At 44.2% G+C, this 18,165-nt stretch overlaps 1 protein-coding gene across 1 annotated transcript in view; it reads right to left on the reverse strand.

The window, feature by feature from the left end:
* The window catches only part of pyroxd2 (pyridine nucleotide-disulphide oxidoreductase domain 2), a 41,240-nt gene that overhangs the window by 1,302 nt on the left and 21,773 nt on the right, over nt 1-18,165 (reverse strand). Inside the window, exons 8-15 of the mRNA XM_035794467.2 lie at nt 7,630-7,727; nt 7,382-7,523; nt 6,983-7,117; nt 3,762-3,834; nt 1,960-2,113; nt 1,677-1,831; nt 1,398-1,504; nt 360-480 (exon numbers count right to left, since the gene is read on the reverse strand). Coding sequence (XP_035650360.1) covers nt 360-480; nt 1,398-1,504; nt 1,677-1,831; nt 1,960-2,113; nt 3,762-3,834; nt 6,983-7,117; nt 7,382-7,523; nt 7,630-7,727 — 985 coding nt within the window. The remainder of the gene's footprint in view (nt 1-359; nt 481-1,397; nt 1,505-1,676; nt 1,832-1,959; nt 2,114-3,761; nt 3,835-6,982; nt 7,118-7,381; nt 7,524-7,629; nt 7,728-18,165) is intronic.

The following is an 18,165-nucleotide window of genomic DNA, read 5'->3' on the forward strand; positions in this document are numbered from 1 at the left end:
ACACAGAGAGAGAGAGATATAGGATCCCCATTTGATCACTCTTTGTTTGCTGAGAATTTATTTGCAAACTTTTACTGTATTTGAGTTTAAAAAGGCTTCCAAAGTTTGTAATTTCCATTTTGACATTTGAGCCTGGATTTGCCCAATGAAAAATGTATCAACCCCTACAAAAATATCCATTCATTATGATCCAAATAATAATTCACAGTTCCTGTTGCTGCAATATTATTTTCCCACTGTAGCAAACTATCTTAAATGAAGATCCTACATCGGTACACACACACACACCCACACACTAGAATGACTAAGAGCTGGCATCGGATAGAATTCCAATAAACCAATTACGACCAATCACAAACCTGGATGGGAGCCACTGCCACAAAGATAAAGCCCTTTGATTGGTGAACGGTAGTCTGAAAGGGAGGGCAGAGGTCGAGCGAGGTAGAGCTGATCCAATGACATTGCTCCGTGGAAGATATTCTGTGGAGGATAAAATATCATACTACATAAATAAGGCCAATTTGCCCTCTTCTCCCTGAAGTGCACTCTCGTTCAATTCCCTGCAATGATCTAAAAGCATTGGATTGGTGATCATGAGCTAGGGGGAGTTTCCACCCTCTTAGCCATTAAAGTAGAATAGGGGGGGTCAGTAAGGGTAAGGTTTAGGGCATAACTTTGCTAACCCCACTTCTCATTTAGGCATGACTAAGAAGACAGGGGCTTTGACTCACTCCTCCATGTCTCTATGGTTGTTCCCTGATGGGGAACTGAGAGAATGGAAAGAACAGGACTGAATGAAATAAGGAGAAATGGAATTGAGTCCGTGAATGAGTAGATGAGAACATAGTCAAGCTGGTAATACTCTTGGGACTTACTAACTGCACTAGTCTTAGACTTAAGTCTTTAAACTGCACTTTCAGAGTCCATTCATCGGCTTTGTGAAAGCAGCAGTGTAAAAGTGCACAGTAGTTTAAGCATGCAAAATGAGCCATGAACCAGAAACACTTACACAAATACCGCAGACCCAAGTGGTTGAACTACTTTGAATACCAGATATGAGCTTTGATTCTGACGGACAGTATCATGGTAACTGTTGGCGTAACCATAAACCGTTCAATGCCGTTAGTTAGCACACATACACACACTCTCTGACAAAAGGAAAGCAGGAAGAAGAGAGACACTCCTATATAAATCACTTCCTGGTTCAGAGCCTGTGGTTTGGTGTTTGGTGGTGTGCAAATCTGAACTTTGTATAAATACATGCTACTTCCCAGTGGAATACTATCTACTCTACTACTAGCTATTAGAAAATCGACCTGAAATATTGATATGCACGTACATTGTGGATGTGAACCGTCACACACACTGCATACACAGACATTTTCACACACACATACCCCTCCAGTTAGGCCAAATATCCTCTCCAGGTCAGGGGGAGTCAGGATGTCTTTGCCAACAATGGAGGATTTGAACCCAGGGGCATACTGCTCAATCCAGCTAAATACTACACAGATACACAGGCACACGGAGACATAGTCAGTTTGATATACGTTCAATAATGCCTGTGATGAGCAGTAAAATGTTATACAAAATCTTCTGAGGATGATGACTTTCTGTTACTAGCATCAGTGACAACTGCTCTAAGAGTGTTTCCACGTGTGTGTGTGCGTTCTAACCGGAGTCTGCAAAGGCCTCTCTGTCCTGGTCTGTCCACGCTCTCCCTCCCACCAGACTATATGGTGTAAACTGGGTGAACAGTAACACCACATGACTACCAGGTGGCGCCAGAGTTGGGTCCAACACCGATGGAATGGTCATCTCGATCATGGGCCTGTAGGGGAGAGAAAAGGAAGAATGTGAGTGAGCAAGTGAGTGAGTGTGTGTGTGGTATGTGAACCTGAATGCACTTGTGTGGGTCCCTGGATGTGTGTGAGTCCATACATGCGTGTCTGTGTTTACCTGAACGAAGGCCGTCCCTCCTTGCAGTCTTCGTAGGCTGTCTGTAACACCTCCACACTCTCACAGTTGAGGTGGATAGAACACTGGTGGTGTGGGCCAGGCTTGCCGTCTGGTGTGGGGGCCGCTAAAAAATTAGGAAGCTTATCCACTGCCACTGTTAGGAAGAATGGGTCCAAGTTATTTGTAATTATGTTGCTGCCCCCCAACCATCCACTGCAGAAAAAAAACGGCCCACGGCTGAATCTAGTTGATGATCCCTGGCTTAGGGATCATCAATACCAGTGAATTATCTAGAGGAAGTTTTAAGGCGGATTGCATGAATTCTCTGATCGCACCATCTGGATTATTGGATGCGTCCTAAGGAATCCCAGAAAACATTAGATTTTCACGCATGCTACGACTTTGTATGACTAGCAGTTAATCCATCACCACGTTTTCCTTGAGTAGACAATCCATGTTGGAATCGTGGATTTTTACCTTGGCTGAGTGCCCTGTTCTCTCCTTGGAGAGTGAGAATTTCACTCTGGCTAAACCCCATATTCCCCCTTAACCCTGCTACCTCCTCACACAACTTTTCCAGTGTTGCATGGATTCCAGCCGAAACACTAGCCTCTACTTCAACGGTAAGTAAATCGTCCGTGTCTGTGGATTAATCTGTTTTTCTTTCTTTTGTCGGGGTAGAGTTCTTTTGCGAGGTAGTCAGATCTTTCCATGATGGATTATGTTGTTCCTCCATCGTGTAAAGCTGTTGGTATTCGGCGATTTCCCTCAGGATCTCCTTAGTATCCAGGTTGGTTTCTTTCTCACGACGACAACCAGTGTCTGTAGTACAGCCACCTAGCACTGTTGTTTGGTTAGCAGTGGTTCCTAGTTGTTTAAAGCTAAACTCGCCACGGAATCCATGCAAAAACAGGTTTCAAAATCTTATTTAATTAATAGCGGTTTTGTTTTAATCAAAAATAACAACCGGGTGCTTTCCAGCATACAGTGATCAGATACGCACTCTGATGACCTGTGACGACAATGAGACGCATGTTGATTTTGTTCATCCACACCAGATGCGATCAGGACACGCAGGTTAAAAAATCTAAACAAACTCTGAACCAACTATTTTAATTTATGAACAGGTCGAAACACATGAAACATTCATGGCAATTTAGCTAGCTACCTTGCTGTTGCTAGATCATTTGTCCTGGGATATAAACATTGGTTTATTATTTTACCTGAAATCTACTCTGACAATTAATCCAGAAGGAGAGACTTGCTTGGATCAAGAAACACGAGCAATGGCCATTAGACAGGTGGAAATCTGTCCTTTGGTCTGATGAGTCCGAATTTGAGATTTCTGGTTCCAACCTCCGTGTCTTTGTGAGACACAGAGTAGGTGAACGGATGATCTTCACATGTGTGGTTCCCACTGTGAAGCGATTTAGTTTTATTATGTTAATTCGATTTCCTCGTGGCTACAGAAATTGTACGCTAAGGGTTTCTTAAAGTAAGTACTTTAAGTACTTAAGGGGCGGCAGCGTAGCCTAGTGGTTAGAGCGTTGGACTAGTAACCGGAAGGTTGCGAGTTCAAACCCCCGAGCTGACAAGGTACAAATCTGTCGTTCTGCCCCTGAACAGGCAGTTAACCCACTGTTCCCAGGCCGTCATTGAAAATAAGAATCTGTTCTTAACTGACTTGCCTGGCTAAATAAAGGTAAAATTAAAATTTTAAAAAAGTACTTAAGTTCAGTAAGTACTTGAGAAAAAAGGTAGTTCAAAAGAAAAGTATGAGGTAGATATGATAAGGGTTGTACCATTAATTTTAGTGACAGGGGAGGTGTAGTCTATCTGATCTACAGCTTTGATGAACGCTGGAGAAAGAGCACTCTGTGGGAAGCAAAACACAAGGGTTAGGGTTAAGGTAAGAGACACAAACAAGATATTACACTTCTGAGTACAATATTTTTTGAACAATTTTTGTTGTCTTCCTGAAAGTAATGTATATAGGCTATTGTCTTTTCAATAGCCTACTTGACTTTTTCCACATTTTGTTAAGTTACAGCCTTATTCTAAAATGGATTAATAAAAAAGAATCCTCAGCAATCTACACACAATACCCCTTAATGACAAAGTGAAAACCGTTTCTTTTAATTATTCGCAAATGTATGAAAAAAAGAAGATATTATATATATTATTTACATAAGTATTCATACCCTTTGTGGCTCCAAATTGAGCTCAGGTGCACCCTGTCTCCATTGATTAACCTTGAGATGTTTCTACAACTTGATTGGAGTCCACCTGTGGTGAATTCAATTGCTTGGACATGATTTGGAAAGGCACACACCTGTCTATATAAGGGCCCACAGTTGACAGTGCATGTCTGAGCAAAAACCAAGACATGAGGTCAAAGGAATTGTCCGTAGAGCTCCGACATGAGGCCCAGATCTGGGGAAGGGTACCAAAACATGTCTGCAGCAATAAAGGTCCCCAATAAAACAGTGGCCTCCATCATTAATAAATGGAAGACGTTTGGATCCACCAAGACTCTTCCTAGAGCTGGCCGCCTGGCCAAACTGAGCAATCGGGGGAGAAGGGCCTTGGTCAGGGAGGTGACCATGAACCGGATGGTTCCTCTGTGGAGATGGGAGAACCTTCCAGAAGGACAACCATCTCTGCAGCACTCCACCAATCAGGCCGTGGCCAGACGGAAGCCACTCCTCAGTAAAAGGCACATGACAGCCCGCTTGGAGTTTGCCAAATGGCAATTAAAGAGACTCTCAGAACATGAGAAACAAGATTCTCTGGTCTGATGAAACCAAGATTGAACTCTTTGGCCTGAATACCAAGAGTCATGTCTAGAATAAACATGGCACCCTCCCTACATTGAAACATGGTTGTGACAACATCAAGTCATGACATTGCCCTCTTTGGGTAAAGCAAGCCCCATCCCCCTCTCCCTGCCTCCCCCTTGCCTCCTTCAACTAGGCTGCTGTGGTCAGAGAGAGGTCGTAAATTCCTGAGAAGACCCTGCCACATAGTATAAGAGGCAGAGTCAATTTTCATAGAGCACAAAGGAATTTCTTCCACCTCACAGAACTTGAGGTATGAACAAATGTCATGTTCTGGAGAAAGTATAAAAGATCGGTGAAGAATCTAGCTACGAACTGGTCCATTTGTAACAACTTGGGGAAGCTCATGGGAGAAGGTGTGGCCACATTACCATAACGCTGTTTATATAATAGCCTCAGATATGAGGTTTACATCTAATTGTTGTATAAGATGAATGAGTGAGTATGATACTGTTTGTACAATTGTGTAATATGATTTCTGACTGTTTAATGAAGGAAAATACAATTCCCTTTTGATTTAAACTAAATCAGAGGACCGTCCCTGAGCCCAGTTAGGGTCAGGCATCCTGGAACAGCCCCCTTTCTGCAATTCCGAATAAAACCCAACTTTGGGAAATTATCACCAGACCATGTTTTTCTCCATTAGGAGAGGACAAAGGTTGTAGACCATTGCTGAATCTTTTAACCATGCCACGTGGTTAAACTCTTAGACTATCGATACCGACAGAATAAGAACAAGTCTTTGATATTAATTACTAGTCTGCAGCTAGGAATTCGGTATCATTGAACACAAAGAACGACAACCGCCAAAACATTCATTCTATAACAAATTAATGAATGTCACTCTGACCTATCCCCTCTAACCAAGACCGAGAGAGAGAGAGAGAGAGAGAGAGAGAGAGAGAGAGAGAGAGAGTGGACGAAATTCTCCAACAGAAACTAACTTTTCAACAAAGATCCAGACGACACACTGAGTGTAAATATATATATTGATTGCAATTGTTCCCAAATGAGTGAGCGTTCATGTGCAAAGGATTAGCATTTCAATTGTTATAATTATCAACTTTGTAGTGTCTCATCTCAGTTGACCCCCACTTCCCCTTTTGTCTAACAAGCCGCAATGCCGGTTTAGCCCACTAGGGCACATTCCCCTATCATTTCTTGTAACCACGTTTACCTTGTTTGTTTGTTTATGCATTTCTGTGAATTACTTTGTTTGTAATAAATACATGATTTAAGACAATTGGGTCGGCAGGGTAGCCTAGTGGTTAGAGCAAATTACAGAGTCATCCTTGATGAAAACCTACTCCAGAGCGCTAAGAACCTCAGACTGGGGTGAAGGTTCAACTTCCTACAGGACAACAGCCCTACCCGGCACAGCCAGAAGAGGACTGGCCACCCCACATAGCCTGGTTCCTCTCTAGGTTTCTTCCTAGGTGTTGGCCTTGCTAGGGAGTTTTTCTTTTCCTAGCCACCGTGCTTCTCCACCTGCATTGCTTGCTGTTTGGGGTTTTAGGCTGGGTTTCTGTACAGCACTTTGAGATATCAGCTGATGTACGAAGGGCTAAATAAATACATTTGATTTGAAGTACACATCCAAGACAACGCAGGGAGTCTCTGAATATCCTTGAGTGGCCCAGCCAGACTTGAAACCAATCATTAATCTCTGTAGAGACCTGAAAATAGCTGTACAGCAACGCTCCCCATCCAACCTGACAGAACTTGAGGGGGTCTGCAGAGAAGAACGGGAGAAGCTCCCCAAATACAGGTGTACCAAGCTTGTAGCGTTATACCCAAGAAGACTCAAGGCTGCCAAAGGTGCTTCACCAAAGTACTGAGTAAAGGGTCTGAATACTTATGTAAATGTGATATTTCAGTTTTTTTTTTTATCCATTTGCAAACATTTCTTAAAACCTGCTTTGATTTGTCATTGTGGGCATTTGTGTATAGATTGATTAGGATTTATTTTGTTGAATAAGGCTGTAACCTAATCAATTTGGAAAAAATCATGGGGTCTGAATACTTTCTGAAGGCACTGTGAATGAGCTATGGAATTTTGAGCTTGTTCTTCAACGGGATAGTCTCACATTGTCAGTCTCATATTCAATCTGACTGGAGATTAAAGTTAATCACCAGTCTTGAGGTGTGTTAAGATGTGAAAGTGTGTTACCTGTAAGATGCTTTACCTGAGGGGTGAGTGTTTTAAAGGTGACGTAGGGTGTAGCGTTGGACAGTACCACTCTGCTGTAGATTTCTGTGCCATCCTTCAGGACCACCCCCTTGGCACTGCCATCTGACCCAACCAAGACCTGATGCACATCCTGTAACCCATATGCATGCACACCCACTCACATATCACACAAGAACACATTATATTTCCAATTAGCCGTTAAATTCAAAAGGTTGAGTTACCAACTATGGAACCACTAGATAACCACTCCTGGGGAAATTAAATCTGCCCTATATGGCTGTGTGTATGTTTATTCACTGGATTATAATCAGCTGGACCATTACAGTTTAACATTAACTGAAAAACACTCTGGAATAGAACAAATGTGAAAGCCGTGCCTATCCAGCCAGCTGACCTGTTCAGTAAAGATGTCCGCTCCGTGGGAGCGGGCAGAGCTAGCAATGGCCTTGGACACCCCTCCCATGCCCCCCTCCACATAACCCCACGCTCCCTTCTCCTTCTCCAGCTCCCCCATCACATGATGAAGGAGGACATACCTGCGGATGGGAGATACAAAGGGGAAAACATTATTGTCCAAAACATATATACAATATAACGTTCTATTTAATTCTGAGAGGGGTGTGTGTGGTGTGTGTGTCTCACCCACTGCCAGGGCTGTTAGGGCTGGTCATAGCTCCTATCACAGCATCTGTAGCCAGTGTGGCTTTAAGAGGCTCAGATTCAAACCAACGGTTCAGGATCTGAAAATGAAAAATAAATGGTATAGATATTCAGCAAGGCACAGAAGACGCTGTAAAGATTTACAACATGGACGCAAGCAGAATCAGATGAGGAAGGGTTAGACAGCAACGCCAATATTCTTATTCAATATTGTAGCAAAAATATATATATATATATATATATATATATATATATATTTTGCTACAATATTGAATATATATATATATATACACACACATACATACAGTTGAAGTCTGAAGTTTACATACACCTTAGCCAAATACATTTAAACTCAGTTTTTCACAATTCCTGACATTTAATCTGAGTAAAAATTACCTGTCTTATTTTATTTTACATTTATTTAACAAGGCAAGTCAGTTAAGAAAAAAATCTTATTTTCAATGACGGCCTAGGAACAGGGGCAAAATGACAGATTTGTACCTTGTCAGCTCAAGGATTTGAACTTGCAACCTTTCAGTTACTAGTCCAACACTCTAACCACTAGGCTACACTGCCATCTTAGGTCAGGATAAGGTTAAGATTATGAATGTGAAATGTCAGAGTAATAGTAGAGAGAATGATTTATTTCAGCTTTTATTTATTTCAAATGTTTCAGGTAGCCTTCCACAAGCTTCTCACAATAAGTTGGGTGAATTTTGGCCCATTCCTGCTGACAGAGCTGGTGTAACAGAGTCAGGTTTGCAGGCCTCCTTGCTCGCTCACGCTTTTTCAGTTCTGCCCACAGATTTTCTATAGGATTCCAATACCTTGACTCCAATACAAACTCCAATGCCTTGACTTTGTTGTCCTTAAGCCATTTCCACAACTTTGGATGTATGCTTGGGGTCATTGTCCATAAAAAATAAAAATAAATGATTTCACCTTTATTTAACCAGGTAGGCTAGTTGAGAACAAGTTCTCATTTGCAACTGCGACCTGGCCAAGATAAAGCATAGCAGTGTGAACAGACAAATACACATGGAGTAAACAATTAGCAAGTCAATAACACAGTAGAAAAAATGGGCAGTCTATATACAATGTGTGCAAAAGGCATGAGGAGGTAGGCGAATAATACAATTTTGCAGATTAACACTGGAGTGATAAATGATCAGATGGTCATGTACAGGTAGAGATATTGGTGTGCAAAAGAGCAGAAAAGTAAATAAATAAAAACAGTATAAAAACAGTATGGGAATGAGGTAGGTGAAAATGGGTGGGCTATTTACCTATAGACTATGTACAGCTGCAGCGATCGGTTAGCTGCTCGGATAGCTGATGTTTGAAGTTGGTGAGGGAGATAAAAGTCTCCAACTTCAGCGATTTTTACAATTCGTTCCAGTCACAGGCAGCAGAGTACTGGAACGAAAGGCGGCCAAATGAGGTGTTGGCTTTAGGGATGATCAGTGAGATACACCTGCTGGAGCGCGTGCTACGGATGGGTGTTGCCATCGTGACCAGTGAACTGAGATAAGGCGGAGCTTTACCTAGCATGGACTTGTAGATGACCTGGAGCCAGTGGGTCTGGCGACGAATATGTAGTGAGGGCCAGCCGACTAGAGCATACAAGTCGCAGTGGTGGGTGGTATAAGGTGCTTTAGTGACAAAACGGATGGCACTGTGATAGACTGCATCCAGTTTGCTGAGTAGAGTGTTGGAAGCCATTTTGTAGATGACATCGCCGAAGTCGAGGATCGGTAGGATAGTCAGTTTTACTAGGGTAAGCTTGGTAGCGTGAGTGAAGGAGGCTTTGTTGCGGAATAGAAAGCCGACTCTTGATTTGATTTTCGATTGGAGATGTTTGATGTGAGTCTGGAAGGAGAGTTTGCAGTCTAGCCAGACACCTAGGTACTTATAGATGTCCACATATTCAAGGTCGGAACCATCCAGGGTGGTGATGCTAGTCGGGCATGCGGGTGCAGGCAGCGATCGGTTGAAAAGTATGCATTTGGTTTTACTCGCGTTTAAGAGCAGTTGGAGGCCACGGAAGGAGTGCTGTATGGCATTGAAGCTCGTTTGGAGGTTTGATAGCACAGTGTCCAATGACGGGCCGAAAGTATATAGAATGGTGTCGTCTGCGTAGAGGTGGATCAGGGAATCGCCCGCAGCAAGAGCAACATCATTGATACATACAGAGAAAAGAGTCGGCCCGAGAATTGAACCCTGTGGCACCCCCATAGAGACTGCCAGAGGACCGGATAGCATGCCCTCCGATTTGACACACTGAACTCTGTCTGCAAAGTAATTGGTGAACCAGGCAAGGCAGTCATCCGAAAAACCGAGGCTGTTGAGTCTGCCGATAAGAATATGGTGATTGACAGAGTCGAAAGCCAGTACGGCTGCACAGTACTGTCTTTTATGGTCCTTCTGTAGCTCAGTTGGTAGAGCATGGCGCTTGTAACGCCAGGGTAGTGGGTTCGATTCCCGGGACCACCCATACGTAGAATGTATGCACACATGACTGTAAGTCGCTTTGGATAAAAGCGTCTGCTAAATGGCATATATTATTATTATTATTATTATATATTTTATCGATGGCGGTTATGATATCGTTTAGTACCTTGAGTGTGGCTGAGGTGCACCCGTGACCGGCTCGGAAACCAGATTGCACAGCGGAGAAGGTACGGTGGGATTCGAGATGGTCAGTGACCTGTTTGTTGACTTGGCTTTCGAAGACCTTAGATAGGCAGGGCAGGATGGATATAGGTCTATAACAGTTTGGGTCCAGGGTGTCTCCCCCTTTGAAGCGGGGGATGACTGCGGCAGCTTTCCAATCCTTGGGGATCTCAGAATATATGAAAGAGAGGTTGAACAGGCTGGTAATAGGGGTTGCGACAATGGCGGCAGATAGTTTCAGAAATAGCGGGTCCAGATTGTCAAGCCCAGCTGATTTGTACGGGTCCAGGTTTTGCAGCTCTTTCAGAACATCTGCTATCTGGATTTGGGTAAAGGAGAACCTGGAGAGGCTTGGGTGAGGAACTACGGGGGGGGCGGAGCTGTTGGCCGAGGTTGGAGTAGCCAGGCGGAAGGCATGGCCAGCCTTTGAGAAGTGCTTATTGAAGTTTTCGATAATCATGGATTTATCGGTGGAGACCGTGTTTCCTAGCCTCAGTGCAGTGGGCAGCTGGGAGGAGGTGCTCTTGTTCTCCATGGACTTCACAGTGTCCCAGAACTTTTTGGAGTTGGAGCTACAGGATGCAAACTTCTGCCTGAAGAAGCTGGCCTTAGCTTTCCTGACTGACTGCGTGTATTGGTTCCTGACTTCCCTGAACAGTTGCATTTGGAAGACCCATTTGCGACCAAGCTTTAACTTTCTGACTGATGTCTTGAGATGTTGCTTCAATATATCCACATAATTTTCCTACCTCATGATGCCATCTATTTTGTGAAGTGCACTAGTCCCTCCTGCAGCAAAGAACCCCCACAACATGATTCTGCCACCCCCGTTCTTCACGGTTGGGATGGTGTTCTTCGGCTTGCAAGATTCCCTCTTTTTCCTCCAAACATAACGATGGTCATTACGGCCAAACAGTTCTATTTTTGTTTCATCAGATCAGAGGACATTCCTCCAAAAAGTATGATCTTTGTCCCATTGAGCATTTGCAAACCCTAGTCTGGATTTTTTAAGGCGGTTTTGGGGCAGTGGCTTTTTCCTTGCTGAGCGGCGTTTCATGTTATGTCGATATAGGACTCAGTTTACTGTGGATATAGATAGTTTTGTACCTGTATCCCCCAGCATCTTCACAAGGTACTTTGCTGTTGTTCTGGGATTGATTTGCACGTTTCGCACCAAAGTACATTCAGCTCTAGGAGACAGAATGCGAATCTTGGCTGATTTCTTTTGATTTTCCCATGATGTCAAGCAAAGAGGCACTGAATTTGAAGGTAGGCCTTAAAAATACATCCACATGTACACCTCCAATTGACTCAAATGTTGTCAATTAGCCTATCAGAAGCTTCTAAAGCCATGACATAATTGTATGGAATTTTCCAAGCTGTTTAAAGGCACAGTCAACTTAGTGTATGTAAACTTCTGACCCACTGAAATAATCTGTCTGTAAACAATTGTTGGAAAAATGACTTGTGTCATGCACAAAGTAGATGTCCAAACTGACTTGCCAAAACTAAGAAATTTGTGGAGTGGTTGAAAAAATGAGTTTTAATGACTCCAACCTAAGTGTATGTAAACTTCAGACTTAAACTGTGTGTGTATATACATATACACACACACACACACACACACACACACACACACACACACACACACACACACACACACACACACACACACACACACACACACACACACACACACACACACACACACACACACACACACACACACACACACACATATACAGTATTCGGCACCCTTGAACTTTGCGACCTTTTGCCACATTTCAGGCTTCAAACATAAAGATATAAAACTGTATTTTTTTGTGAAGAATCAACAACAAGTGGGACACAATCATGAAGTGGAACGACATTTATTGGATATTTCAAACTTTTTTAACAAATCAAAAACTGAAAAATTGGGCGTGCAAAATTATTGAGCCCCCTTAAGTTAATACTTTGTAGCGCCACCTTTTGCTGCGATTACAGCTGTAAGTCGCTTGGGGTATGTCTCTATCAGTTTTGCACATCGAGAGACTGAAGTTTTTTCCCATTCCTCCTTGCAAAACAGCTCGAGCTCAGTGAGGTTGGATGGAGAGCATTTGTGAACAGCAGTTTTCAGTTCTTTCCACAGATTCTCGATTGGATTCAGGTCTGGACTTTGACTTGGCCATTCTAACACCTGGATATGTTTATTTTTGAACCATTCCATTGTAGATTTTGCTTTATGTTTTGGATCATTGTCTTGTTGGAAGACAAATCTCTGTCCCAGTCTCAGGTCTTTTGCAGACTCCATCAGGTTCTTCCAGAATGGTCCTGTATTTGGCTACATCCATCTTCCCATCAATTTTAACCATCTTCCCTGTCCCTGCTGAAGAAAAGTAGGCCCAAACCATGATGCTGCCTCCACCATGTTTGACAGTGGGGATGGTGAGTTCAGGGTGATGAGCTGTGTTGCTTTTACGCCAAACATAACGTTTTGCATTGTTGCCAAAAAGTTCAATTTTGGTTTCATCTGACCAGAGCACCTTCTTCCACATGTTTGGTGTGTCTCCCAGGTGGCTGGTGGCAAACTTTAAACAACACTTTTTATGGATATCTTTAACATTTACATTTACATTTAAGTCATTTAGCAGACGCTCTTATCCAGAGCGACTTACAAATTGGTGCATTCACCTTATGACATCCAGTGGAACAGCCACTTTACAATAGTGCATCTAAATCTTTTAAGGGGGGGGGGGGTGAGAAGGATTACTTTATCCTATCCTAGGTATTCCTTAAAGAGGTGGGGTTTCAGGTGTCTCCGGAAGGTGGTGATTGACTCCGCTGTCCTGGCGTCGTGAGGGAGTTTGTTCCACCATTGGGGGGCCAGAGCAGCGAACAGTTTTGACTGGGCTAAGCGGGAACTGTACTTCCTCAGTGGTAGGGAGGCGAGCAGGCCAGAGGTGGATGAACGCAGTGCCCTTGTTTGGGTGTAGGGCCTGATCAGAGCCTGGAGGTACTGAGGTGCCGTTCCCCTCACAGCTCCGTAGGCAAGCACCATGGTCTTGTAGCGGATGCGAGCTTCAACTGGAAGCCAGTGGAGAGAGCGGAGGAGCGGGGTGACGTGAGAGAACTTGGGAAGGTTGAACAGCAGACGGGCTGCGGCGTTCTGGATGAGTTGTAGGGGTTTAATCTTTAAGACATGGCTTTCTTCTTGCCACTCTTTCATAAAGGCCAGATTTGTGCAATATACGACTGATTGTTGTCCACCTCAGCTGTAGATCTCTGCAGTTCATCCAGAGTGATCATGGGCCTCTTGGCTGCATCTCTGATCAGTCTTCTCCTTGTATGAGCTGAAAGTTTAGAGGGACGGCCAGGTCTTGGTAGATTTGCAGTGGTCTGATACTCCTTCCATTTCAATATTATCGCTTGCACGGTGCTCCTTGGGATGTTTAAAGCTTGGGAAATCTTTTTGTATCCAAATCCGGCTTTAAACTTCTTCACAACAATATCTCGGACCTGCCTGGTGTGTTCCTTGTTCTTCATGATGCTCTCTGCGCTTTTAACGGACCTCTGAGACTATCACACTGCAGGTGCATTTATACGGAGACTTGATTACACACAGGTGGATTGTATTTATCATCATTAGTCATTTAGGTCAACATTGGATCATTCAGAGATCCTCACTGAACTTCTGGAGAGAGTTTGCTGCACTGAAAGTAAAGGGGCTGAATAATTTTGCACGCCCAATTTTTCAGTTTTTGATTTGTTAAAAAAGTTTGAAATATCCAATAAATGTCGTTCCACTTCATCAAATCAAATTTATTTATATAGCCCTTCGTACATCAGCTGATATCTCAAAGTGCTGTACAGAAACCCAGCCTAAAACCCCAAACAGCAAACAATGCAGGTGTAAAAGCACGGTGGCTAGGAAAAACTCCCTAGAAAAGCCAAAACCTAGGAAGAAACCTAGAGAGGAACCGGGCTATGTGGGGTGGCCAGTCCTCTTCTGGCTGTGCCGGGTAGAGATTATAACAGAACATGACCAAGATGTTCAAATGTTCATAAATGACCAGCATGGTCGAATAATAATAAGGCAGAACAGTTGAAACTGGAGCAGCAGCACAGTCAGGTGGACTGGGGACAGCAAGGAGCCATCATGTCAGGTAGTCCTGGGGCACGGTCCTAGGGCTCAGGTCCTCCGAGAGAGAGAAAGAAAGAGAGAATTAGAGAGAGCATATGTGGGGTGGCCAGTCCTCTTCTGGCTGTGCCGGGTGGAGATTATAACAGAACGTGGCCAAGATGTTCAAATGTTCATAAATGACCAGCATGGTCGAATAATAGTAAGGCAGAACAGTTGAAACTGGAGCAGCAGCATGGCCAGGTGGACTGGGGACAGCAAGGAGTCATCATGTCAGGTAGTCCTGGGACATGGTCCTAGGGCCCAGGCCAGTTGAAACTGGAGCAGCAGCATGGCCAGGTGGACTGGGGACAGCAAGGAGTCATCATGTCAGGTAGTCCTGGGGCATGGTCCTAGGGCTCAGGTCCTCCGAGAGAGAGAAAGAAAGAGAGAAGGAGAGAATTAGAGAACGCACACTTAGATTCACACAGGACACCGAATAGGACAGGGGAAGTACTCCAGATATAACAAACTGACCCTAGCCCCCCGACACATAAACTACTGCAGCATAAATACTGGAGGCTGAGACAGGAGGGGTCAGGAGACACTGTGGCCCCTTCCGAGGACACCCCCGGACAGGGCCAAACAGGAAGGATATAACCCCACCCACTTTGCCAAAGCACAGCCCCCACACCACTAGAGGGATATCATGATTGTGTCCCACTTGTTGTTGATTCTTCACAAAAAAATACAGTTTTATATCTTTAAGTTTGAAGCCTGAAATGTGGCAAAAGGTCGCAAAGTTCAAGGGGGCCGAATACTTTCGCAAGGCACTGTATATATAGACAGCTCTGACTCAAACCATTGGTTTAGGGTCTGAGAAATAGAGTAGAATGTACAGTTATTAATATAACTACTGATCCCTGAAGGAGGGAACTAGGTATAACATACTATGGGTGAGTCAACGACCAATCATATTCACAGGAAGAAAACTGAAATCACACCCAACGGTCCAATGGGTACCGAGCGTGCCCTAGGAAGCCCGCCTTCCTAGCAATGATACCGGGGCTCGCATTCATTTTCTCAATTCAGTACTGCTCTTCAGCGAGCTCAAATCATCTGAAGGTGCGGCCCAAAATAAGTTATACCTTGTTCCCTCCTTCAGGGAACAGTAGTTATACTCATAAATGTATACTCCCTTTCAGTCAGTCACTCGGTATACAGTGGGGCAAAAAGTATTTAGTCAGCCACCAATTGTGAAAGTACTCCCACTTAAAAAGATGAGAGGCCTGTCATTTTTCAAATGATCACAAGGACGGTGAGCAAAAATCCCAGAACCACACGGTTCTGTTCTTTGGATGCAACTCAGCATTCCTTGTCCTCCAAACACGACGAGTTGAGTTTTTACCAAAAAGTTATATTTTGGTTTCATCTGACCATATGACATTCTCCCAATCTTCTTCTGGATCATCCAAATGCTCTCTAGCAAACTTCAGACGGGCCTGGACATGTACTGGCTTAAGCAGGGAGACACGTCTGGCACTGCAGGATTTGAGTCCCTGGCGGCGTAGTGTGTTACTGATGTTAGGCTTTGTTACTTTGGTCCCAGCTCTCTGCAGGTCATTCACTAGGTCCCCCGTGTGGTTCTAGGATTTTTGCTCACTGTTCTTGTGATCATTTTGACCCCACGGGGTGAGATCTTGCGTGGAGCCCCAGATCGAGGGAGATTATCAGTGGTCTTGTATGTCTTCCATTTCCTAATAATTGCTCCCACAGTTGATTTCTTCAAACCAAGCTGCTTACCTATTGCAGATTCAGTCTTCCCAGCCTGGTGCAGGTCTACAATTTTGTTTCTGGTGTCCTTTGACAGCTCTTTGGTCTTGGCCATAGTGGAGTTTGGAGTGTGACTGTTTGAGGTTGTGGACAGGTGTCTTTTATACTGATAACAAGTTCAAACAGGTGCCATTAATACAGGTAACGAGTGGAGGACAGAGGAGCCTCTTAAAGGAGAAGTTACAGGTCTATGAGAGCCAGAAATCTTGCTTGTTTGTAGGTCACCAAATACTTATTTTCCACCATAATTTGCAAATAAATTCATACAAAATCCTACAATGTGATCTTCTGCATTTTTTTTCTCATTTTGTCTGTCATAGTTGAAGTGTACCTATGATGAAAATTACAGGCCTCTCTCATCTTTTTAAGTGGGAGAACTTGCACAATTGGTGGCTGACTAAATACTGTTTTGCCCCACTGTATATAGGTCTATGGGCTAGGCTACATGATGTGTGACTATGCTTTGAAATAAAAATCGCCCCAAAAAAAGTCATGCGCTGTTTCTTGCCTTACTGCACAAGCTGGGCATCACTCACAAGTGATAATACATCATTCCCAAGTGATAATTGTTATGACTGTACAGTAGAACAGTCATGCGAGATGTTATTGTTACAGTGGTTGACCCTAGGGTTATGTTACACCCCACGTTCTGTATTGTTCAGTTGACGTTATGATTAAACAAGTACAGTTAGCTCTAACACCTGTGGTCGTTTCTAACCTTCAAACCTTTGGCTACTAAGATGGCTGAAGGTTTCCCTACCACCACTCTCTCCCTTCCTCGCTCTGCCTGGTGAGCCCCGGGTTCCATGGACTCAATGGATTCCATCTTTTGAAACATACATTACTGCACTGGGCTTACAAGACGTGAGTGACGCTTGGCTAAAAAAAAGCACTTGTGCTACACTGCCAAGGCGCATAGGGACAGCATGTGTTCGGGACACTTGGTTATGCTGATGCTGTGGCTCTCTAGGAGACACACTTCTCTACACCCCAAAGTGCCCGTCTCCATCGGTTTCAGTTCCGACGGCACCATCATCTGCCTGGTGAGTCTGTACACCAGTGTGTGGCAAATCTACGGGGCTTAGCTCGCTAGTGTAAATTTGGGGGACTGCAGGAGGAAATGGTACATGACCAACTAATCGAGCATACAAACAACAAGAAAGTACGTGAAAGACTGTTACTTGAACCTGATGATTTGTCACTGGCAAAGGCACTCCAGTTATCTTTCCAAGCGGAGTCCACTGCAGGATCTGCTGCAAAGCTAGCCTCCCCTCTCCAGCCTCTTGCTCTCACTGACACAGACCACTCTGCTCAGATCCTATACACGCCGTCGCCCCACCCTCAAGTGGAGAGACCCCCATCATACAACCTCTACGCTGTGTCCCACTGGCCCTGCATGCAGATATCAATGCCGAGCTCCGGTGCCAGCTAGAGGAAGACATCATCGAGGCTATTGATGCATCCCCCTGGATCGCAAACTTGGTGGTGGTAAAAAAGAGATCATTACACCTGTGTGGACCTTAGAGCAGCAAATAGGACCATCCTCCCAGACAAATACACCCTGCAGAAGAGTTCACTACCCTGTTCTACAGCTCCAGGGATACCTACAGGTGCTGCTACACCAAAGCAGCCACAACCTCATAGCGTTCATCACCCACTTCGAGGTCTTCCGCTACAAGCGCACGGCATTTGGATTCAGCTCGGTCCCCAGCTGCATCCAAAAGATCTTGATGTCTTTCTTCGCAGGGATCCCGGGGTGGCCATCTACCTCGATGATATCTCTGTTCACAGGCCTACCATCAGGGTCCATGATGAGCACCTACACAGTGTGTTCACTGCACTGGCAGAAACACAACCTCACTCTCAATGGAGAAAAGGGTTTCTACTCCACCCCTGCCATTGACTTTGTGTGA

This window comes from Oncorhynchus keta, chromosome 2 (genome assembly GCF_023373465.1).
Source record: "Oncorhynchus keta strain PuntledgeMale-10-30-2019 chromosome 2, Oket_V2, whole genome shotgun sequence".
NCBI lineage: Eukaryota > Metazoa > Chordata > Actinopteri > Salmoniformes > Salmonidae > Oncorhynchus > Oncorhynchus keta.